This window comes from Octopus sinensis, linkage group LG6 (assembly GCF_006345805.1).
Source record: "Octopus sinensis linkage group LG6, ASM634580v1, whole genome shotgun sequence".
Classification (NCBI taxonomy): Eukaryota; Metazoa; Mollusca; class Cephalopoda; order Octopoda; family Octopodidae; genus Octopus; species Octopus sinensis.
In genome coordinates, this window is record NC_043002.1 from 34821737 (window position 1) to 34848411 (window position 26675).

At 36.6% G+C, this 26675-nt stretch overlaps 2 protein-coding genes across 4 annotated transcripts in view; one reads left to right on the top strand and one right to left on the bottom strand.

Annotated features, from left to right (window-relative positions):
* Nucleotides 1-10623: 10623 nt before the first annotated feature.
* Nucleotides 10624-13555, bottom strand: LOC115213060 (protein MCM10 homolog). Its single transcript, XM_029781969.2, has one exon. It carries the CDS (start codon nt 13399-13401, stop codon nt 10864-10866), a length of 2538 nt encoding a protein of 845 aa, XP_029637829.1. The 5' UTR covers nt 13402-13555; the 3' UTR covers nt 10624-10863.
* Nucleotides 13556-13642: 87 nt separating this feature from the next.
* LOC115212795 (leukocyte receptor cluster member 8 homolog) overlaps nt 13643-26675 on the top strand; it is a 28379-nt gene continuing 15346 nt past the window's right edge. For 2 of the 3 annotated variants that reach the window (XM_029781496.2, XM_029781495.2), the window contains exons 1-4: nt 13643-13793; nt 19885-20262; nt 20395-20455; nt 24717-25083. In XM_029781496.2, coding sequence (XP_029637356.2) covers nt 13669-13793; nt 19885-20262; nt 20395-20455; nt 24717-25083 — 931 coding nt within the window. In that variant the 5' untranslated portion in view covers nt 13643-13668. The remainder of the gene's footprint in view (nt 13794-19884; nt 20263-20394; nt 20456-24716; nt 25084-26675) is intronic. The other variant, XM_029781497.2, reaches the window with a different exon arrangement.

Here is a 26675-nt window from a genome sequence, read left to right on the forward strand (position 1 = left end):
GAGGAATTTTTTCTACAGCTGGAATGTCTTTCTGTCGACAACCTTTATTTGTTTCCAAGTAAAGTGCCATTTCTCCTAGCGTTTCAAATTATCTGCTCAATGGGTGGATCTGTTTTTGGAGCAGACATAAACAGTGGCACCACCTATCCTGATACTGTTTTCTGCAGTATTAGGACAATATCAAAGTGTGTACACATAAAAATTTATAATAGGTTTCTACAATTTTCATCAACCAATTTCAATAAAGTGTTGATCAACCCAAAGCTATACTAAGTAGATAATCATTACTTGATAATACAATTATCACAAATGAAATTGCATATAAAGAATTTGAGCAAAGTAAGCTATATTAGTAGTAAAACACAATCAATAAATTAAGACATATAACACCCTAATAATAAACATTGGATAATTACTAATTGCTGAAAAATAAATTGGAGTTGTAAGTGAAAATTTTAAATTTGCTGATAACAATTTTTGTAATTCCCACTTGGTGTAAAATAGTAGTAACACCTATCACTCAACTTTATTCATCCAGATGATAAAACTATGAAGGTCTAAAACCATCAATCGATGTAGAAACTTAACTAAAGACTAATAAGGAAGTTTTGATGTTCCCTTTTCTATACTCATGAATCAGATGAAATTTGTTCAGGCAGATTTTCTGTGGCTGCATGTTTTTCCTGTTGCTAAGCTTCATCTGTTTGCCAGCAAAGTCCTTTGAATATGAACAGCACCATGGCTGGACATGTTCTCATAACAGATTGTAAACAAATGATACCACTTGTATTTTGGTAGTTAGCACATGGTATTGCTGAGAAAAGAATGTACAAAGACATTCACATGACAGACTTCTTTCAGTTCCTCTTTACCAAATACACTCACAAGGCTTTGTTTGACTATAATAAAAGACATTTGCCAAGGTGCTGAGCAAAGAGACAGAACTAAATACCATGTGGTTGCACAACTAACTTCTTAACAACACAATGTGGTAAAAATAGTACTTGCATACCAAAGGTAGAGCACAATAGTAATTTATTGAAGCTGAAAAACATTCACAAAATGTTACTCGTAGTTTTATATAGCTAATCCTCAGAAAGTTGTGAGACTGTCTGATGATCTCAAATGACATCAAACTGTAAAATAACAATCTCAAAAACTCCTAACCAAACTATCTTAGCATGGATAAGTGAGTGTAAAAATGATTCTGATCACACACACACATGCATATACGTACATAAGAAATAAAATAACAGAAACTGTATATTAAAAGTACTGGGTGTGGGAGGTACTTGAGAATATATTTTGTAATTTAATGAAACAACTCTAATCTAGCAAAATGTTAATTTTAATAAAAATTAGTGCACGTGTCCTCAATAAGCTTTCTCATAAGATTTTTCTATGAATCCAGCTTCAGCTTTGATGATTGCTTCAATGCAGAACTGCAATAGTGGACATGCCTACACTAAATGATCTTTGTTCATCATCACTTGGACAATGGTAACCTCCAGTGAAGCTATGGTATTGCGAGGATGCTGATTAGTTTCCCTTTCAGCAATGTTCCAAACAATATTTCAAACTCCACCTTCTAACACCCGTGGACATGTTTACAAAGTCAGAAAACAGCACAGCTCCCATGACTTTCGGAAACATTTTTTCACACTAAGAGTTGCTGAAGTATGGAACAAACTGCTGACGTCAGTTGTTAGTTGTTGGAGCACTGCATCCTTCAAAACTTCCATGCTTCCTGAGATTCGCCAACACTACACCTGATTTTCTCCCCTCCATACACATGCAAGCATGTATCTGACTCATACACTGTTCACTTTCCAGACATTTGTACATTACTGCATATGCTTTACATGCACTTTTGACAAGAATGTGGTGCACCTGAGCACTGTATACAATAATTTCATTATTATATATTATTATAGTAGTCTATGAGATTAAAAATTTGGCAAGTTTGAAGATCACAAGTTTGGTGATACATGATTGTAAAGATTGTCTGATATCCCTTCTTGAGTTATGTGAACTTTGTGAGAAGGTACTGAGTCTTGTTGAAATATATGGCCTACCACTGCATACTTCATCCCTCCAGGGCTTAACAACTGTCTGCAGCACCTCAAAGTATCTTTCTGTAGGGCCTAATTCTTAGACCCTGTGGAAAGATGTGAGGTAGCATGTCACAACTTACATTGCTGGAAACTTAGTGTGCATCACTCTGGAAATAGTTGAAGGATCTGCACATAACCATCTGTAACTTATCTTGTTAGATTTTTGGTGATGATAAAAGACTTTCTCATCAGAGAAGAACCAAAGTATGCCATATATTCAAGAGGGCTTTTAACCTTGTTAAGCAGCAGGGATCAAATAGTTTTCCTATGACTTTTCAGATGTAATCTGGTCTCTTCTCATCACATAAAACTTGTACTGAATATCCTTGTGCACCCAGTTTTGATGATTCTTTGGTGATGGCTCTCGTTGATTTTCCAAGGATGTTATTCCTCTTTGATACAGTTGAAACATCACCACCAGAGTCTTCCATTTCCATTTGAACATTGTATACAAAAGATTCAGCAACATTTAGAAAGTTAGCATTTTTTAAATCACTATTTTCCACATATATGGCAAGCAACAATGACTGCACTTCTTTTCATTTCTTGTGTTAGCATTTTATCTGCCATGGAGATCCAAAACAGACAAAATATTTTTAATTGGTTTGAAGGGAGTAATACCCTGATAGTTAAATGTCCACAAATACCCCTTGCACCCTGTACAATACTGTTGGTTTCTATTTGATAGATTTCTCATCTCAATCTATTTAGAAGCAATGTGGAGTCACTCATACATGATTAGTTAGTACTGACATAAAGCAGTAAAAATTGCATAATTGGCAATCCATATAAATATATACATTTGCAGATCTTTGCAACCCATGTCAGTGTTAAAATAAATTATATAATGATATTTATTCCCTGACTTTAAGTAATTATGTCCAGTAGCCTGAATATTTCAATGTTTGGCCATTATTCTATGCTGTAGTCATTGTTTATTCTGGGCTTAAATAATCCAATTTTGAGCCTTGCAGAGGAGATGACAAAGGACTGAGACAATTGGTGAAATGCTATGCTTGAGAAGACCCAGCCAACAACAAGTAAAATCCATGTCCATGATTCCCTCCCTTCCCCACAACCCATCTATGCTCACCACTACTCTTTCCCCTCTTTCATTCTCTCTCACATATCCACCTACCTACGTACACACAATATGCCCAGCTAAATCCACCCCCTTCTACCCCCTATTCTCCTTTTGAACTTACCCATCTACATACCCTCTCCAATCCCAGTCCACTTCACTATACACATCACCCTATAACTTGGGTGTATGGCCTCTGCCCCTCTCTGTCACACCTTCACCATCTTTCTCTTCATCTGAAGATATCAGGTCTCCCTTTAAATGCAACAGACCTTTCTGTCCCTCAATAGTATACCCTGCAGTTGGGGGAGGGGGGATATCTTGTCCTGCAAGTGACCTCACTGCTGTTGGTGCCACATAAAGAGCAGCCAGTACACTCTGTAAAATGGTTGGCTTTAGGAGGGGCATCCAAAACCACACAAAAACAGGCAGCAGAGCTTGGTGCAGTTTTGTGACTTGACAGTTCTTGTCAAACCATCTTATCCATGCTAGCATAGAAAACCGACATTAAATGATAATGATGATATACCTATTATAAAATTAGTTTTGACTATCAATTTAATTCTTTAATTTTCACCTGGCACCTTATTTAACTAGTTGAATAAGTCAAATAAGTCCCACCCAAAATGAGTTTAATAAATGAATTTGATTCTACAATCAACAGCGAGTCTTCACCTCCTATTATTCTTAAAATTACTCATGTGTGTAATCATACCATCATCATTTTACATCTACTTTTTATGCTAGTATTCACTGAACAGCTTCACAGGATCTGATGAATCAGAGGAATGTATTATACTCCAATGTCTGTTTTGGTATGGTTTTAAGGCTTGATGTCTTTCCTAAAACCAACCAAATTAGAGTGTACAGGATACTTTTTCTCCTTGGCACCAACACTAGTGAGGTCACCTAGCAATTTGCAAGAATAAAGACCTTCTGTGACTGAATGAAATATGAGAGTAGGATGACTTTAGATGAGATCCCAAGAGAGGCTAAAATATGATGAGAGGAACAGGTCAACAGTGAGAGTGTGGTAGTGAAGAGAGTAACAGGGTATACACCACAGGAGAAGAGTATTTGTAATTGACAAAAGAAAAAAAAAGGGATTAATGTCAAGGGTTAGTGAGAGAGAGAGAGTGAGAGAGAGAAGAGAGAGAAGGGGGAATATTGTGATAAGGGTGATGAGCTGGGTTGTGTAGAGTTCTCTAATTTTACCAGGGTGAATATGGGTGCAAGGTGTGAGGAGGAAGGAACATAACAGAGAGAAATTGGTGAAGAATCTAAAGAGAGCCAACTGAGGGCAGGAGAGATTCGAGGATTGTGGAGATTGGCCAGAAAGAGAGAAACTAGAGGGTATTGAGGAGGCAAAGTACTGTGAGAGAAAAAAATGCAGAGGGTGAATGTAGTAAGAATAGTGATAGAAAGGAAGGATGGAGTGTACTATAGCAGAGGGTGAGAGAGAGAGAGAGAGAGAGAGAGCAACCAAGCGGGGAAGCTGTGGAGAAAATACAGTGGAAGAGAGATTATTGGGTATCACTGAGGGGATGGAGAGAGAAAGAAAAGCTAGAATGTACACCTTGCACCATAGACATGGGATAGAGAGCAGCATGAATGCAAATAAAGCATATTTGGGAGGGAGGCAAAGGTGGAGTAGTGGATGAGTATAAGAGCAGTAACAGGAAAGCTGGAAAATACCTTAGAAATTGGAGTAAAGAATGAACGAATATATATGTGTACACACATATTTCGTCTGTCGTTACGTTCTGAGTTCAAATTCCGCCGAGATCGACTTTACCTTTCATCCTCTCGGGGTCGATAAATAAAGTATCAGTTTCGCACTGATATAATCGACTTAATCCCTTTGTCTGTCCTTGTTTGTCCCCTCTATGTTTAGCCCCTTGTGGGTAGTAAAGAAATATATATGTGTATACACATTAACACTTACTCAGCAGTGTCTAGCTTTCAAGTTGAAGAGAGTAAATATTAACACTGGTTATCTTCATAACCAGTATTAAAAATAGGCTGTGATTCAAATATAAAGCTCTTTATAGAACAAACATTTCAGTGACTTCCTTAGTATCATAAAAGTGTAAGAGTACCCTCTATCTCTCCACATACCATGGTTGACATCAAGAATGATATCTAGCTTAACAACATTGTTCCATGAGTTTCAATACCTATCATGAGCAACCTGTAGCCCACAGGACTTTTCTGGAAAACAATACCAATGAAAAATTACCTTGAATTTTCTTTTACTAGTGTGTGTTCTGTCTAATGATTACCCATGTCTCATGCAGTCTTCTTCTTGAGAAAGGTTGTCCATATCTGCTCTATACAATTACTATTTCTTTACTACCCACAAGGGGCTAAACAGAGGGGACAAACGGATTAAGTCAATTATATTGACCCCAGTGCGTAACTGGTACTTATTTAATCGACCCAGAAAGGATGAAAGGCAAAGTCGACCTCGGCGGAATTTGAACTCAGAACGTAACCGCAGACGAAATACTGCTAAGCACTTCGCCCGGCGTGTGCACCACAAGAAGTTGTAGTCAAATTTCCCTCAAATTACAATTGAATTATCTAAACAGATGGAAGAACACATTTCGATAATGAAGTAGTTCCTAATTTTTAAAAGAATTACGGGATGATCACAACTGGAATGCCTTCGATCATTAGTCTGCTCAATCAGGACTAATTTGGGTCCAAACAACAACCAAGTTCCAACCATAACTTCTTGGAACTAAATTTGTATCTTTTGAACGAATATGGTATCAAATATAACCGTGCAAACACCATCTCATACACGAAAACATTTATTCAATAGTTTTCGAGCTAACATCTGTTTCCTCCCTTTTTAGTTTCTCATTACATGTTATCATTAGTTTCCCTGTAACTAATACATATTTACCTTTCCGTGGGATTAAAATTCAGATTTTTCTCATAACTCCTACTAAGTTTAATTTCCACCGTCACCATGTAAACTTGCAAATCAGCCCTCAAATGAATAATTTATATACAAAATTCAGCGAAATCAATTTAGAACAGCAACTATATGCAATCTGGGGTATATCTTCGTTTGAAATAGACAAACTGAAGACGAGATATAGTGCAAGGGAAATAACTCCTTAGTCAGTTCAGTAAAAAAAAATTGTAACAAGTTTTCAGAACTGTTTACACACAAACGCGCGCGCGTGCGTGTCTTTCTCCATATATATATTTATATATATATATATATATATTATATGACTAGCTTATTTTCCTTTCTATGTACCAAATTCATTCACAAGATTTTGTTTGCCCTGGAGTTATAGTAGAAGACACTTACCCAAGAATATACACACATATATATCTATATACACATAAATAAAAGGTACAGCGGAATCAAAGGAAGGTTAACAGAGAAAGTAGAATTTGTTTGTGGCAAATGAGCAAGAGCAATAAAAGCATTTCCTGTGATGTGAAAAGCTAGAAGTAGTAGATAGTTTCAGTTGTCTAGATCAGTGCTTCTCAAACTATCTGATGTGGTGTACTGGCAGTTTTTTTTTCCAATGTACTAGGGACCGGTAATATTTCTTAGTAATGTTAATTTATACCGGAAACAATATATATAATAAATATAATAAAAATTGACATTTTTTTTTTATCGTATATCTATTTTGTAAACAAATAATACAATATTACATAAGCATTTTATAATGTTTTTTTCTTTTCTGGAAACGTGCCGCATACTAGCAGCTGATGGCTCACGGACCACTATTTTGAGTAGTACTGGTCTAGATGACCTAATTAGTGGTGGAGGAGGATGCTCTGAAAGTATAGTTGCTAGAATACAAAATGATTAGAGAAAATTCTGAGAACTTTTAGCTTTGTTGATAGCAAAAGGCCTCTCTCTCAGAATGGAAGGCAGATTGTATGATGCTTGCATATGAAAGCAATACTACATGGCTGTGAATGCAGAGGATGAGCAAAGACTTGAAAGAAATCAAACAAGCATGCTCCAATAGATATGCCATATCAGTGTGCATGTATGACAAAGCACATAGAGAAAAATTGAACATGAGGCATCAGATGTGGTCATGTGATGTGGATGGATGAAGACAGCTGTATAAAGTGCCAATCACTAAATGTGGGAGGAACATGTGAAAGAAGTAGGCCTAGTAAGACTGACTTCAAGATGTTGAACCTCTCAAAGATGACAGTGGACCAAGATGAATGGCGTTATGATGTGCTTGAGAAGACCTGGCCATCTCAGCAGAATTGAGGCTCTGTCAAGCTTCCCTCACAACTTATCTTCTATTTTCTTCACTTCCCTATTCTCTCTTATATTGATGTGCTACCTGGACCTTAAATCTCTTTCTTTCTCTCTCAGACACCTCTTCCTCTATCATAGTTTCTTTCTCCAGTCTATACCCTACTCAGCTGAGAAGTTTTATCTTGCAGGTACCTGGCAACCTCATCAGTCTGGTGCCACATAAAGTAGACACAAAACCTGGTGGAGCTTTTCACTCGTATGTTTTTGCCAAACCATCCAACCCATGCCAGCATGGACAAAGGGTCATTAAATGTTGATGTATATATATGGATATATATATATATGAGTGGGTATCATCACCACTTAATGTCCATTCTCCATTCTGGCATGGATTGGATGGTTTAACAGGAGCTGACCAGCTGTCCAAGTTCCATTTATCTGTTTGGCATAGTTTCTAAGGATGGATGCCCTTCCTAATGTCAACCACGTAACAGAGTGTAGTGGGTGTTTTTACATGGCACCAGCATTCATGAGCTAGCAAGAGTAGGCTCTCTCAGTTGAGAGGGAGACATAGAAGACATGCCTGTATGCATGGATGGCCACAATTTTATATAAAAATCAGAGCTTGACTACAGCCCTTGGTAGTCCAAATCAGATATGCAATATACGTGGGTGTTTTTTTAATACATTGTGTGGTTTAAAAAGCCACATCAGATGCCATGATGGATCTAAAGTGTAAGCACAAGAGAATTTCTGTGATCACATCACCCCTAACACCTGGCCACCTAATTCCCCAGACTGCAACCCCACTGATTATTATGTGTGGGGCACAGTTGAGTGAGAGACCAACAAAACTCCTTGTAACACCAAAGATGAACTGAAGGCAAGGATTATTGCAGTATTCACCAACTTAAACAGGAAGACCCTCCAGAGGAGTTGCAGGAGATTCCAAAGTCGTAATTGAAGCCAATGGCGATTTTATTGAATGAATTTACTCTTTAGTATTGCGAGATATTTTTATGTAATTTTAGTAAATATATGTTAAAATGAGATGTCAGTGTTACTTTCATTTTTGTACAATGTAGATGGCAGTTTATTTTTATGTAATTTTGGTAAATATATATGTTAAAATGAGATGTCAGTGTTATTTTCATTTCTGTACAATGTAGATGACAGTTTATTCACTGCATATATATATTTTTATTCACTATATACATACATTCATACATATGTATGTACATGCACAGGATGAGAGAATTATTTGAGGATACTTAATATTCTGTATGTTACTCTCTTTGAATCAATTTAATGATTTAAGAAAAAAATTTCTTTCAGATCCTTCATCGTAGATAAAATGCTAACATAGGAAATGAAAAAGCATATAATCATTGTTGCCATGTGTGAGACATAGTAATTTAGAAAATTGTCTCCTTCCTAAATGTTACACATTCAAACATTATAGGGATGCAATTCTTCCAATGAGTTCAAAACATTATTGATGATTTGGGGAAATCAGTGAGGTCCATCACAAATGCTCTTCAGGTGTTGAAGTGGACTATCAGCACTGTGGGGTATGAAGACATTCAGTACAAGTCCTATGTACTTGAGGAGTAGCCAGTTCACGTCTGCAAAGTCACAGGAAAATTATCTGATTCATATCATGTGATTACTTAACAAAATTAAAAACCTACACAAAAATGGCATGATCTGGTTCTCAGAGGAAAACTTAAACCAAGACCAAAGTGCAAATCTTTCTTATGTCTCCAGTATGATGCATACTAAATATGATGGTTTTTGGAGTGGTGAGTAAAGATGGTCATCATGCCACCTCACATCTTTCCACAAGTCTTAGAATTAATGCTCATAGATACACTGAGATGCTGAAAACAGTCATGCCCTGGGTGGTAGGCCATGTGTTTCAACAAGACTGAGCACCTTACAAAACTCATGTAACCCAAGAATGGATATCAGACAATCTTTATGACCATGTGATACCAAACTTATGGCCTCCAAACTCAGCAGATTTAAGTCCCCTGGACTAGTATGTTCAGTATTGTTGAAAGGGTAATCACCAACCTCACAATATTATAGCTTAACTGAAGGCTGGCATTGTCCAGTTGATGGATGAAATAAATGGTGCAAAGATTCTGGTCCTGCATAGAAGTAGTCATTGAAACTGAATATAACTTCATATAGATTTGTGTAACCGAAGCCTTCCAGCTTCACAGACCCCATTTGAACCGTCCAACCCATGCTAGCATGGAAAGCGGACGCTAAATGATGATGATGATATTAGAATGGAAAATGGATATAAAATGAACAAGCATATTGTTTAATTTGCTGATAATGTTCAAACACGATAAACTTTCAAACTAATAATTTCAAGGTCATTCTACAGCAGTTTCTAAATGGTTGTACCAAAAATAATAAACTTATATGCACACACACACATATATCATCATCATTAATTTACAGGTTTTCTATGCTTTAGAGAGAGATTTAACAGCAGGTTAAAAATACGAATGTGGTCAAACAGTAAGTGCACAACACGACATGAAAGCACTGACCTATTAACTGATAAGAGATTATCCTTAAGTCTTGCAGTCCATAGTGATTTTATAATCCAGCTTCATCCTACCTCGTTTCAATACTGATAGTGTACCACCCTAATTATATCTCTCTAGAGGGTACTACACTACCCACTTCAACAAAGTTAATAGAATCATATGAAAATGAGTACTCTCTTTTACTTGTTTCAGTCATTTGACTGTGGCCATGCTGGAGCATCGCCTTTAGTTGAGCAAATCGACCCAAGGACTTATTCTTTGTAAGCTTAGTACTCATTCTACCGGTCTCTTTTGCCGAACTGCTAAGTTACAGGGACATAAACACACCAGCATTGGTCGTCAAGCGATGTTGGGGGGACAAACACAGACACTTATATATATATATACGACAGGCTTCTTTCAGTTTCCATCTACCAAATCCACTCACAAGGCTTTGGTCGGCCCGAGGCAATAGTAGAAGACACTTACCCAAGGTGCCATGTAGTGGGACTGAACCCAGAACCATGTGGTTGGTAAGCAAACTACTTACCACACAGCCACTCCTACATCTATAGGAGACAAATTTAAAAAAAAAAGTAACAGTGAAAGAAAAGAAACACCCCAACATTTGAAAAAATAAATACTTTATAAATAAATGTTTACAAAGATATATGATTGATAAAAAGGATTTACAGGACTATATATATATGCACATTCATACATGGCAGCAGTGAGTTATCAAAATGAAAATGTTTCCGACATTCACTAAAAATGAATGTATGGGAATAAAGTGCTAGACTTTATGAAACACATGGTAAAAAAATATCAAATTTATGAGTAATGTTTAGGTGTGAAAATAATTCCAAATTAGAGTTCAATGGAAGCAGTTATATTATAAGACAAACTATTCAAATTCTTTGCTTCATCCCCTCGCAAGGAGAGTTGTTCTGATTGAAGTTTAGGGCCTGATTTCTCAGGCATCATTGAGGTTTTTTCAAAGTTATGTTCACCACATTCGTTGCAAGGATCTTTAGGCATCAGTGTAAAAGCAATGCGACGAGTTTTACATTTACGACATCTGAAGAATCGTTTCATGCCTTGATGTTTCTTCACATGATGGCGTTCTTTCTTACACCTATCACCAATAGATAATGCAGTATAGCGGCACAACTTGCAGCTGAATAATGTACATTTTACTTCAGTTATAGATTGCATTTTGACTTCACATGCCTCTTTCTTCTCCAAAGTATTGAAGTAATTCTCCTGTTTTTCATTCTCCATTTCTGTAATGGCACCAGAATGGGATGACTTTAATTTCATCAGTTTCTTTATTTCTGATGAATTTAAGTCAATATTTCCTAATAGTTTTGATCTCTTAGCTTGAGGAGGCTGTGAAGCAGACACCTCTTCTGTCGATGGTTGTAAGTCTTCGGAGATCCTTTTCTTAATCTTTTCCATAACTTTTAAATTCTTTTCTTTACGGACAGCATTAGGATCTTCTTTCTGAAGCCCTCCACTACTTTGGATTTTCTTGACAGCCAACATTCTTGATATTTCAGAAGAATTTGAGGATCCTGGCTTGACACAATCTAAGTTAATGTTTAATCCAGTTTGTAAACCCCTCCCTAAAACTGGATTAGACAGTTTAGTGATTTTTTTTTTCACTTCCATTTGTTGTTTGTGTTTCTTGAGAAGTTCTGATGGGCTGATAGAAACAACAGAGGCATTTGTTCCAGACTCTGCTGCAAACTTCTCTTTCTTCAGTAAATGTTTCACGAGGTTCATTGACCCAACTGATGGTGTACTCAGTATATCTAAGAATGCCTGATCCTTATCTGAAGAAAGTTTATTAAGAATGGCCTGATCTTTGTTGCCAATCTTCTGAAGACTCATTGTCGACAGCCTAGCTTGTCCCATCTTATTCTGTTGATGTTGCAGTTTGCTCACAGTAATTTTATCTTTTTGCTGTGTATTGCCGAAGGGTAATGATGTATAAGATTTACCTTGATAAAAAAACATCCCTCCCTTAGGCAGAGCCTTCTTGTTGAAGCATTTAGGAGTGACACCAGTGTAGCTATTTAATTCACTCCTTTTAGCACAAGTTAATTTATAAGCACTAGTGACATGATAGACACAGAATTCTCCTTGCATCTTATTCACAGTATTTGTACATGGAGCACCATTCTTCTTCCGTTGTTGGCATGTCCCCAAATCAGCAGACTTACCAATAACCATTAATTTATTGGGATGGCTAATGGTGAAAGCAATATCAGATTGCTTTCTTTCAGATTTATCCATCATGTTTGGATTTAATAAACCAATTACACTACCAACAGCCAATTTCCAGTGAGTTTTATACACTTCACCAAACAAGAAAAACGAAACATTTTCCTCACAGTTCTGTAAATCATTCAATTTCCATATACTATATGTATTTCCTTTGGAAGATTTCCTTGGTTCCCCTTTCTGTACCACAACTGCAATAGTTACCCAGTCACATTCAGATAATTCCTTTGGATTTTTATTATGGATGTGAGATAATTTAATCATTCGCCTATCTTGCATTCGTATTTTCATGGTGGAAGAGGATACTTTGGGATTAACAATACGAATTCCTGAAAAAGGATCTGTATCACAATTGTTATTAGCAGCAGTTGTATTTGTGAAAACGTTTGCTTTTGGGTCAGATTGCCCATTAAACTGTTTTTCAATATTAATGATAGTTTGAACTGGTGATTTCGTCTTCACAGCTTTCGCTCGCAGGCTTGCCACATCATGCGTGGCCGAATGGGCGATTCGTTGGTTTGCAGACTTTTTCAGTAATTTCTTCATTTGATTACCCTCTTCACTTAATTTTGGTTTCTCTCCCTCCAAATCTTCCCAATCACTATCACTATCACCAAACAATTCATTTTTTAAAGTCGAAGATTCACTGCCGTTATTCACTAAGGAAGTGGAAAGTTTGACAGACACAGATGAAGGAGATGGTGAGGTTTTAGAACAAGAAACGTGTCTTGACTGACCTTCTGAGGTAAACAGATCGACTTCGGCACTAAGCAAACTATGAGGCTTAGGATCAGAGTTGGTTTGAGGTAAATTCGAATTTACTGGCTGTGACGGTATTGAGTTTTGTTGCTGTAATTTCTGTTCTAGTTCTTGCATACGTTCTCTCATTTTCTGTAGCTCATCCAGAAGATTCTCTTGGGAACTGGAATGAGGATCAGAGAAGGGAGTTGGTTGGTTATTTCCCAGAACATTACTTCTCAATGTAGTGGATTTTGTGAGAGATTTACTGCAGTTTTTGGAAAAATCAGCAGTGCTTTGATCCTTTACTTCTTCATCTTCTGATGAATCCTCTCCCAAAAATTCAACCAGAGATTCTAAATTATAATTGTCATCCATCATAGTACAGACAGAATTCGTAATTCTACGAACGAAACAACATAAAAAATTGGCGCCATAAAAGTATGTTTGAGTGTGGCGAAGCAGAGCTAGCTTCCTATCAACATTAGAAATATAGTATAAACAATTTGAAAAAAGATTCTTTAATTGATTAAATATATATGTTTATAACATAAATTTCTGAAGAAATAAGTGAATTATATTACAGTAAAATAAGCGAATGACATTACGAAACAAACAGTAGCTGTCAGGTTGAATGCTAATGTACGCATGCGCTCTAAATTCTATCGTTCTATATCCTATGTCTTTTTTTGTGTTACGAACGTTGAAATATTTCTAATGTCGTCAGTTTCTTGGAATAATAACCCTACCTCAGGGTCGGAAACACCAGAAAGGTATTATGAATGTATATTAAAATGTATTCATCGTTTTACTATGATCAGTAAATGCTATTTTGATGTTATAGCAAATATTTTGTGTTGGTTAATTTACTGTAATATGGCGTCTAGTGCTGATAAAGAAATCGACTGATTTATGTATATACATATATGCTGTTGGTATATGTATATATACATACATACACACTGTTGGTATATGTATATATTTATATATATATATACCAGGAACAGACTGGTGTATCATATCAGAAGTAAAGAGGCAATATAGGACAGATATGGGGTAAAGATCGCCAGATATGCGATATATAAATAGCGGGGACTTTGTGATTTACCTTCGATGTAAGTCATGTAGATATGAACTGGTGTGTATGTATATCTGTAAAACAGAACAGTAATATTACGTTATGTTAAACACTGGAAATAGGCTACAATTACATACACATATATATACGGAAGGAGAGCTTTAGAAAGTAACGATGTTAATTAAGCAAACAGTCACACAAATGTATCTTGATGCTTTTTACAAATAATTATTGAAAGACAAGTTAAACCAAATGAGAAAAATCACATAAGACAGTGAGTTTCGTCTTTGTATCAAAATCTCTAAAATATTTATAATGGCGTGTGTTTTGAAAAGAAAATCATGTTTAAAGAACGTTGATGTGATACAGCAAATAAAACGGAAAAAAATATTTTGGTGTGAGGAAGAAAGGAATTCTTATGTCTTGAGGTGAACTGTTCGGCGAAGAACCTACCCAAAATGTTAGGCTTCTGTTTTTCGCATCAAAATAATTTATTCCTGTCCAACTTTTTGTATTTATTATTTGCTGTTACGGACCATCGGTAGTTTCACTGCTATTTCACTTGTAAACTTCAGTGAGACCACCTCAATGCCACTCCTTATAATGGCGGCATTCACTACATCTCAGATTTTCTCATGTTACGTTTAACATATATTGGCACTGCTATGCACGGTGGCTCCCGTCATTTAAAATTTAAATAACATAATTAGAGCATTACTTGCCCCTTATTTATTAATTGTTGATAGTTATTAAAATCCGTTTAATTATGGAGCTTGTTTAGATTCATATCTCAGTTATTTTTACTCTGCCACTTTTATCCTTTGCTTTCGCTTTACGCCCACCGACTATAACTATAGCTTCTATGTGGTCACCTGCCAGAAAAAAACATCCAAATTTTCCTTATATTACATCCAGTCGCATTAAAAAAAAAGGAAAGGAAAAAAAATTATAATGCAGTCTTACAAGGATGCGGGGTTGAAGGAATGTCATTGTTGGACTCCCTGACCGCGGGCTAAACACTGACAACAAATGGAAAAGATACACAATTTCTATAAAATTATAACAGTTTTAACAAATACTTAAGATCAAATCACTCCATCCCGCAATTAATTAGATAACAGTTATATGAGAGATTGTAGTTAAGCTACGGGAGAATTGTGTAGACTAACTTTTCCTCAACTGGGGCCGTATCGTACCATTTCCTAGTGGGAGAGGGCCGCATGATAAAACAAATGCATGAAATATTACTTGCCCACTTTACACTGAATTTTTTTGCAGTTCTTCTTAATTTTATTTGTCTTAGTATGAAATTAGTAACCTAGAAACTCGTCGATGGCGCAGGTGTCCATGCATGGTTTAGATCTATTTCTTTATTACCCACAAGGGGCTTGCGTGGTTTAGATCATCATCATCATCGTTTAACGTCTGCTTTCCATGCTGGCATGGGTTGGACGGTTTGACAGCACTGGTGAACCAGAGCTGCACCAGACTCAATCTGATCTGACAAAGTTTCTTCAGCTGTATGCCCTTCCTAGCGTCAACCACGCAGAGTGTAGTGGGTGCTTTTTACGTGCCACCGGCACGACCACGCTCAAAAGGTGTTTTTACGTGCTACTTGCACGGGAGCCAGTCCGGCGGCACTGGCAACGACCACGCTTGAATGGTGCTTTGCACGTGTCACGGACACGGGAGCTAATCCGTGGCCCTGGCAACGATCACGCTCGGATATGCTTCTCTTAACGTTCCACTGGCCCGAGTGCCAATCAGGCGGTACTGTCATCGGCCACGTCAGCGATTTTGATGTGTTTACACTTGCCTCAATAGGTCTTCGCAAGCAAAGTTCATTGTCCAGTGAATGAGACGTTACACCCTACGTTTTGGATGTGCTTTTAATGTTCCACTGGCACGAGTGCCAATCAGGCGGTACTGTCATAGGCCACGTCAGCGATTTTGATGTGTTTACACTTGCCTCAATGGGTCTTCGCAAGCAAAGTTCATTGTCCAGTGAATGAGGGGTTACACCCCACGTTTTGGATGTGCTTTTAATGTTCCACTGGCACGAGTGCCAATCAGGCGGTACTGTCATAGGCCACGTCAGCGATTTTGATGTGTTTACACTTGCCTCAATGGGTCTTCGCAAGCAAAGTTCATTGTCCAGTGAATGAGACGTTACACCCTACGTTTTGGATGTGCTTTTAATGTTCCACTGGCACGAGTGCCAATCAGGCGGTACTGTCATAGGCCACGTCAGCGATTTTGATGTGTTTACACTTGCCTCAATGGGTCTTCGCAAGCAAAGTTCATTGTCCAGTGAATGAGACGTTACACCCTACGTTTTGGATATGCTTTTAATGTTCCACTGGCACGAGTGCCAATCAGGCAGTACTGTCGTCAGTCACGTCAGCAATTTTCATTTTAATTTTGATTTCACTTGCGTCAATAGCTCTTCACAAGCAAGGTTTATTGTCCAATGAATGAGGGGTATTCATAAATGGGCTGGTTACACCCACTGGCAGAGGCTATGGGCAATGGTCTCACTTGGCTTGTCAGGTCTTCTCAAGTACAGCATATCCCAAATGTCCTGGTCACTGGTCATTGCCTCGGTAAGGCCCAATGTTCGAAGGTTGTGCTTCACCACCTCATCCCAGGTTTTCTTGGGTCTACCTTTTCCACAGGTTCCCTCAACTGCTAGGGTGTGACACTTTTTCACACAGCTATCCTCATTCACAACATATGACCATACTAGCAGAGTCATTTGTCTTGCGCACTAAATATGATGCATCTTAAATACAGTTTTTTAAAATTGTTAGATGAGACTGAATGCAGATTAACACCAAACTATACCGTGTTTCTGCATGTTGTATTAGGTGCTAAAAGGACTGGTAATAGCAAGAACATCAGGTAGTAACATACTGCCTCAGAAAACTCATCTTTCTATGGAAAAGTGAACTTAAAGCATTGTTGATGAATCTGCTCTTGATTGTCTATTTTAAAGTATTCAGATTTAATGAAAAATCTAATTTTAAAAAATGAGATTTCTGTTGGCCTTTGGCATTCTGATTACTCTGTCAAGTGTAATACTTATTTATTTACATTAAAAAAAAAATTAATCATGCATGATTTCATAGCTTTGAGGTAATGATGTGATAATATTTAGAATGACCAACTTGAACATAAAACAGGTAGAATATTTTTGCTGAATATGGCCAGTTTAAATGCCAGTGGGTTAATTTATGAGTATTTAAATTGAGCCAATAAGAGAATTTGTTTGGTTGTTGACTTGCTGGAAATAGTAGCCAGATCTCACAAATCACACCAAAACTGTTTTTAAAAAGTAATCGGAAGTGTATATTGGACAAACTTTTCCAAGATATGCAAAAAAGAATATTGTTGACTGAAATTCCTTTGATTAAATTTCTACTCAAATGGAACTATTTCTGCAATTTGGAAAACAGTAAAAAAGGAAAAACAAACCTTTAATTTGTAGAAATAAGGTTTAGAGGTCATAATTTGGTGGCAATAATTACAAAGGAGCAGAGGTATTTAGGAGTGCACAAGGAAATATATACTGAAGAACTTTGTCTTCATTTTTTTTCACAACAAATTTTGGTGTAACTATTTGGTTGTAATGTTGAAGAAATGTAGGAAATTTGAATGATTGCCATAATTAGTTTAAGAAAATTGTTCATTATGTTAAATTCCATTATCTACTTTTCAAAATTATTGCAAGAGAAGTCTACTCCCAAAACAAGTTTTTTTGTAGTGACCTCTGATTTCATATACATTTTATTTTGATAATTGTGAAATTATCTTTTGTAAAGTGATTTACTTCGACTTGCCTCACTATTTTATTGCTAAAGGGCATTCACTTCATGTTTATTTGAGGGATGTTCGATTAAGACCCAAAGATTCTTTAATTTTATTTATAGATTAAAAAGAAAAATTTAAATAGTTTAGCATCTGGGAGGTAGCTTCTCCGTAGGAAGTGAGTAGGTAGGACTTAATAGTTTGTATACAAAAAGTATAGTGGAGTCTATAGCAGTGGCAAGACTTAAACGTACTGAAAGAAATGGAAATAAAGCCCATGAAGTATTAAGATGACTCACAAGATGTAGTTATAAGTTTCTGGTCCTGGAGATGGCTGTAATAAAACCGTAGACATTAAAATAAAAGTAAATATGTGATCATAGTTCAGTGACCTATTATAAATATTTTTTCTCATCATGAAGATAGACTATATGAAGAATTTATAAAAATGCATGATACTATTTGGTAGTGAGACTTCTGTAGATGATCTATGGGAACCGAAGAAGAATGGCTTAAGTATGATTTGTTGAAAGTTGTCAGGTGATGTATGCAAGAAAAGATTACACTGATATGAACTTGGTTAAAAAGTGTCGCATGGTAGTAATGGACAGTAACCATAGAATAAAATGTGATTAAATCTGATCTCGAGATACTGGGTAACACACACAAAATAACGAAGCATTGGAAATATGAATTGTCCAGTTGATGGCAGATGTGGGAAAATAGTGTGTTAACCTTTTGAATGATGATTGTAATGATCTTTGCTACCACCCTCAGTTTCAAAATGGTGTTTTGCTGAATAGTTTTGCTTCACCAACAGCCTGTCTCAGAGAAATTAAATATTGATCAATTTTTTTACATGTAGTGTTTATCTTCATTAAATATCTTTGACATCATCATTTAGTGTCCGTTTTCCATCCTGGCATGGGCTAGACAGTGTAACTAGAACTGGTAAGATGGAAAGCTGCACTAGGCTCCAATCTGTTTTGGCCTAGTTTCTACAACTAGATACCATTCCTAACACACCGGCATGGATGCCTTTTACATATCACTGGCATGGGCACCTTTTATGTCTCACCAGCGTGGGTGCCTCACGCATGTCACCAGCACAGGTACCTTTTACATATCAATAGCACTGGTCATGAGTGTAGTTTCACTTAACTTTATGTGTCTTCTCAAGCACAGCAAATTGCCAAAAGTCTCGGTCACTTGTCATTGTCTCCATTAGACTCAACATCTAAAGATTTTATTTCACCGCTTTATTCCATGTCTTCCTGGGTCTACCTCTTCCATAGGTTCCCTCCACAATTAGAGATCTGCACTTATTTATGCATCTGTCTTTGTCCATATGCGCTGCATGGCCATATCAGTACAGTCTTCTCTCTTGCACACTACATCTCATGCCCTCCCTCTTATACCCAATTTTTCTCTTGTGACACACTCTGTTTTACATGCACACTGACATTGCACATTCAACAAAGCATACTAAGTTCATTTCTTTCAAGCCTTTGCATGTCCTCTGCAGCCACAGCTCATGTGTCACTGCCTTGTAGCATAGTTGTTTGCACACAAGCATCATACAATCTGCCTTTCACTCTGAGGGAGAGGCTCTTTGTTACCAACAAAGGTAGAAGCTCTCTGAACTTCACCTAGCCTGTTCTTAATCTTGCAGCTCTAATTACAATACTTCCATGAGAAGTTGTTTTTTTTTATTGTAATGATACTGTCATTGTTTCTTTCTACTTTAGATTATAATGTGGCATAAAAACATAGTTTTGATTATTAGTTAGGTTGCACATCGGTTATATTTTCACCTGCAGAGTAAATAAACTAGTAGAACAAAATGTCAACATACTTATCATATTTTGATTTTTTGCACCTGTATTGCTCTTTATTTTATTTTAGCTGTTATTTAGATTCTTGTCTTCAAACAATTTTTAATTGTTTTTTAAAACTTTCTTTTAAAATCTTTTTTTTAGTTCTGATAATGTAATGTATCCTAATAAACCAGAATGGGAAACTGCTCGGAAAGCATTGGAGGCTGTAAGTGGTTTAAAGTTAAAAACTGACACTGATAGCTGCAAAGATACTAGTCCGACAAAAGCTGCTGTCCTTTCAGCTCAACAAAGTCTTGGTCTGCCGGCCTCTGTCTTACCCTGTCAACCAATGCCTCCTCCTCCACCTCTTCAGAGTCCTCACCCAGCTGGTAATGTTGGCCACAACATGCAACAAATGCCACCACCACCACCACCACCCCATCCCAACATGAACTTACCTGACCAGTCTAACAACAGCAGCAGCAACAACTTCTACTACAACAACAACTATAATATGTATTCTCAGTATCCTTATGGACAGTAAGTATTGTCCAGCAGATTACACATTTATTCTGCAATCTCATCAAGATATTATTATTATTGTCTATTAAACCTGTTTAGTTCTTATTTCTTTGATATGTAGTTTATTACATTCCTCTTCGTCTTTACTAGGTATTACAATATGCCACAACAATATGGTAATGTACCACCCTATGGCCAGTATCAACAGAATGTAAGTATTGAATTTCTATTGTTGTTATTATTGTTGTAGATTAGCTGAATTGTTAGTCATAGCCAAATACTGTGAGGCATTTTGCCTTGCAGTATTTGGCCAACTTTGTCATTTATTCTTCTTAGGTTGGTAAAATCGAGCAAGTATTGAAACCAATGCTTGTCAGACAAATAATTGCTTGTCCCTCCCTTAAAATTCCTGGCCTTGTACTCCTGTTAAAAAAAAAATTATTATAGAATTCATGTAAGATGTACAAAATATACATTAAAGTAATTATTGTGTTCTTTGTCATTGATCAATTGATTTGTTTGTAGATCATTGTTCAAATAATATATAATAATAATGCATAGATTTAAATGTGATTAACTTCTTCCTGCTCACAAATTACTCTGCCTTGGTGTTTCAGTTAATTTTGAAAATAGTTGAGAATTTTGAGGGATACAGTGCATGTGTTATTATTGGTGTAATGATTCTTCCAAGACAACAAAATTAATAAAATAACTTATTTCATTATTAAGCTGTTTGGAACATAAATGATTTTTACATAAAATATTGTTAGGTTTTCATTTAGAAGTGTAGACTTTAAATCAAGTAAACTTTGTAAAATGGTAATATTGCCATCGATTCCAGATGCTTTCTCAGATAGGATAGTAAACTTCAGAATTTACTGGTTCCAGAAAAACCTGGAATTGTATGCATTGCTTGTGTCAAGGAAAGGAGCATCTACTGATACCTGTAAACACCTTATTCTACTTCTATCCAACATTTCTAAAGTGGTGGGGATATTTGCTTATTCCTCTTCAGCAATTATCACTCAGTACAGGTGTAGAAAAACCTCTTCTGTTACATAATATAGAAATTTGTTTCCAGTGTCAGGAAACTGATCAAGGTTACTACTTCCCAGTCACTCTGTGTATTGTATACACAATCCTTCTCTTTTATCCACCATCTTCCTCAATGCAGTTTGCCTCAATCAACTTCTCACCAACTCTCTTCTGTTTTATATTTCCCTTATACTAATCATTAACTCTGTATTACAAAATTTCTTTTGAAACACTGCTTTTGTTTCATTTAATTTTGAAAAAAAATGAAAAATTTAGTAACAACTTAATCTTTGTTAAGCTGATGTTTGAAATATAAATTAACATGAAATTTTTATGGAGGGTTTCAATTTAAATCACCTTAAAACAGCAGGTTTGTCTTATAGAACCGGGATTGTCTCAGGAGGTTTGCATCAAAAGGGTTGTATATCATTTACCTTACTCTGCAGTCAACTATCTGGACATTGCTGTCTCTAAGCTAGTGTTCCTCATGGTTGTGTATGGATTACTTCAGCATGGAGTATAATAAGTAACAAGTGAATAAATTTGCAATAGAGTAATAATTAAAACTTCTTTTGAATATATATATATATATATAAATGGCGGTGCCCCAGCATGGCCACAGCTTGTGAGCTGAAACTAGATGAAATAAAAATAAAAATATATATATATATATATATATATATATATATATATATATATAGAGAGAGAGAGAGAGAGAGAGAGACAGACAGACAGAGATTGGCCTAGTAGTTAGGGTGTTGCACATCAAATTACAAGATCATGGTTTCAGTATCCCAAGTAGCTGTGTGTTGAGCTCTTGAGCAATACACTTCATTTCATGTTGTTCCAGTCCACTTGGCTGCAAATGGGTAATCCTCTGACAAACCAGTGTTCTGTTCAAGGGGGATGCTGGCCTGTCAGCAGAGTGGCATCATTCAAAAGCTACAACTATGTGAAGTAGTGCATTGTGATCAGCTGTGTGTTACAGCATCTGGTAGTCTGGTCAATATAATGACATTGTCTATGTTTATATGAGTGTGGATGCTGATATACCACATGCTTGTTATTACCTGCATAAAAAACTGCTATGTTACATTCCATATAAAAAAATACATCCTGTTGCTTGTGTGCTTTCAAAAACCAATGAAATAAAAAATCCTTTACTTGAAAACAGAAGGGTTGGCAATAGGAAGAATATCTAGCTGTATGGTTATAAAACATGTTTCTGTCTAACCCATGCCAGCATAGAAAAAAAGACAAAGCAAATGATATATAGTAATAACAATAATAATCCTTAGCAGTAGCTGGCGTGATAATACAGGAGCTTTTATATGCATACTAGCAGAATTGCCCGGCGTTGCTCGGGGCTGAATTGCTTGAAAGTACTGTTAATGATTGCACTGAATTATGATGATTATTCAGGCAAATATTGATATAAGCTTACGGTGGGAGATAAGGACTTAACGATCAAACGTGTGCCATTGCATTGTTTTGGGGGAACCAAATTTCTGATGAGCATTATAGGGGCACCAACTTTAAGTTTGAGAAAGTGTGGTGGTAGTCCGGGGTGCTCAAAGGAATTGAGTACCTCTATTGGATAGTTGATGACGTCCTCTGGGTCAGGAGTTGTATCGATAGACTGATATACATAGACTTCCCCAGGAATGAGTTTTAGCATTTCATCATTAATATGGTGAACAGTTTTATTCCTCGGGGCCAGTATAGCCTTTTTGCCAATCCAATCCATATTCTGATAATTAGCTTGTAGATCTGGGAACACTGCATCTCTGAGATCAGAAGGCGTCTTAACAATGGTACAAATGGAATCGATGGCAATATTACCATTTTCATCCCCTGGTATTTTGCCTTCGCCATATGAGCACGCATATTGGTGTGAAGTTTGAGAGTTACTTCCCTTTATTTAAAAAAATATGCATTAAAATGGAAAAAAATGATGGTAAATTATTTGTAAAATCATAGACTCATCGTAGACGCGCGCTAATACCCAGAAGGGCTTGATATGAATCACGACTATAAGATACCCGGTTTTGGTTAAACTGCATCGCAAAATGTGGGAGTAGTTAGGAATCTAAATCGGAGTAGACAGACACACAACCTTTCTTTTATATATAAATATTTTCGTCCTAAAAAACTTTGTATGGATTGAATGGTTACCTCTATGGAAATATATACACGCACATTATACATACATGTGTGTATAGATGAATATATAAATACATTTAAATATCTATATACACTTTTGGGCGATCTTTCTGTCTCTTAGAGATAACTTTAGATCTAATTTTCGTCCTAAAAAACTTTGTATGGAGTGAATGGTTACCTCTATGGAAATATATACACACACGTTATACATACATGTGTGCATAGATGAATATATAAATACATTTATATATCTATATACACTTTTGGGCGATCTTTGTGCTACTTAGAGATAACTTTAGATCTTATTTTCGTCCTAAAAAACTTTGTGCGGAGTGAATGGTTACGTGTATGGAAATATATACACACACATTATACATACATCTGTGTATAGATGAATATATAAATACATTTAAATATCTATATACACTTTTGGGCGATCTTTCTGCTACTTGTATATACTTTAGATCTTATATTCGTCCTAAAAAACTTTGTATGGAGTGAAAGGTTACCTCTATGGAAATATATACACACACATTATACATACATCTGTGTATAGATGAATATATAAATACATTTAAATATCTATATACACTTTTGGGCGATTTTTCTGCTACTTGGATATAGGTCTTATATTCGTCCTAAAAAACTTTCCTGTCACGCACTCACGCACACACACACACACACACATGCACCCTCACACACACACACACTCACACACACACACACACACACACACTCTCACACACACGCACACACACACACGTTAGCTTACAATTTTATTTATATATTTGCGTGTCTATGTGTGTAAAGAGGAAGTGGCAGAGTGAAAGAGTCACTCACTACAAAAAGTGAATTACTTTCACTTTATTCGTTGCACACTGTGTGTGCGTGTGCGTGTGGTGTAGGCCACACTAAGAGAAGCATTTGACTTAGACACCACAATGTGAGTTTTCTCTAAATTTTGCTTAATTGGGGTTGAAATTTTAAAAACTGGACCTGGCACGACCCGATGCATTCTACTCTTAAAAATGCTAGGTAAATTGTAATTGAAGAAATCCTATATTGTAGATTTCTATAAGATACAAAGGGAGGCAGATAAAATCTGCCTTTTATAATAAGAGATTCAAAATGTTTCCCATAAACGAACTTAAAGGATATATATATATATATATAACCAGTTACTGGTTCTTAATTTATAGAATCTTCTTCTAATGACTTAGTTATAATAATAGGGTTCAGTATATCTTAAATACATTTTTCACTTGTTTCAACAGCATCCAGATAACAGACCACCTAACCAGGTACCTCCTCCACCTCCTCATATGGTTCTCCAGCAGCCATTACCTCCTGGCACTGGAGACAACATAGATCAGCAGCAGCAACGGCAACACATGCAGCAGCCACCTCCACCACATATGCCAACCTCACTTCATCTTCAACAGCCACACCTTCATCAACAACAGTCACAGCCACACCTTCAACAACAGCCACCACCTCAGCATTACCAGCCAGATCAACAGTCACCACAACAGTCTTCTCAACAACAGCAGCAGCAACAACAGCAGTTGTCACCTGGCCACCAGTACCACAATACTGATTATCCTTCAAATATGCCAAGGTTTCAAATGGCCAAGAATAAACGTTAGTTGTAACATTTCTTGTTTTTATAAAATGGTATTTGTTTGAATAAATGGCAGAATTTAGAGAGGTTTGTGTTGTGGGCAAGGGTAAAGTAACAACATTGTCAAAGTATCAGTTGCTATGTGGCAGTGGAGACCTCCAGCATTCTTGGCCCCTGGACCATATCCCTGTTCACTGCTTTTGGGGTGGAGATGGTTATCCACAAGTGTGAGCCCTGGAAGTCTGGGTGTTCAAGCACATCCTCCAAGGCCACACTTTTTCCATTTAGTCTGCTGGGACCATGGGGTGGTCTGAATTACAGGGAATTAAGAGAATGTAAGAATTTCATAGCTTAGTCAAGCCAAGTGAAATTGTAGTTGTGGCCAATGCCAGTGTCACATAACTGGCATCTGTGCTAGTGGCACATAAAAAGCACCCATTACACTCTTGGAGTGGTTGGTTTAGGAAGGGCATCCAGTCATAGAAACTATGCCAAATCAGATTGGAACTTGGTGCAGCCTTCCAGTTTACTAGTTTCAGTCAAACCATCTAACCCATGCCAGCATGAAAAGCAGATGCTAAATGATGAAGACTACATGAATGATAAAATTAAGAAAATACACTCCAATTTAAAGAAGGTGAGTGTATAAAACAACACCACCAGCAACTACCTCTGTTGGTGTAAAGTAAGAAGAAATAGCAAATGCTTCAGGGATCTATAAAGGGCCTTAACAAATTATTAACCATTTCTTAACTATCATTACATAGCAACTTTCTTTATTGCCTCATTTGTTTTTCCATTATCCCATTCAGGTATTGTTAATGGGTTATTTTTGTAGTATTGCCAACAGTTTACACCTTTATCTAATATTAAATTAAAAAGAAACATGTCAATGTCTGCCTCAAGCCTTCATACCTGTATGATGGGGCTTAGTTAGTTTCTGTATTCAGGTTTTTATTATATAAAACCCAAGACCTCATAGTTGCAAAGCAAACTTTTTTAGTCCCTCAGCAATGCCTGAGTTCATGACTCTGTGCACCCACAGGCAAAACTCAGTGTAGCAAGAGACTGACTTGGCCACAATAAAAATATTATGTATATCTCTATCCATGTATAATTTTATACATGCATAGTTTATAATAATATTCTTATTCAATATTTTGAAAGTTTGAAGGGATCAGACAGTGTTTCTCTGCAAGTTGGCAGTTGAGACTATCGAATCTTTTAATCTTATCAATAACTACACTTCCGCCATCATAGAGGGGATATATTGAGCAGTGTAGTGGCAAGGACCTGTTACACAGTGTGGTAGTAAGGGCCTGTTACATTGTGATAGCGAGGCACTGTTATATAGTGTGGTTGTTTGAACATGTGCCGGATTATTTAGTCATTTCAGCATTGAGCCATGTGCCACCTCTGACCTTCACATCTGTGTTTATATATTGACCTAGCATATCTAGAAACTTAATTATCCAATGTGTTCTTTTTGTTTTAAGGTGGTGGGATGTGATTTGAAGGATATTTGGCTGTATTTCTAGCTGGTTGAATGAGTATGAAGAGGCTCCTTCATTGGCTTGGATGTGATGTGTAACTTGTTAATAAAGGTATGATG

Coding starts and splice junctions, on each gene's coding strand:
- LOC115213060 (XM_029781969.2), bottom strand. CDS start 13,401: ATGATGGATGACAATTATAATTTAGAATCTCTGGTTGAATTTTTGGGA.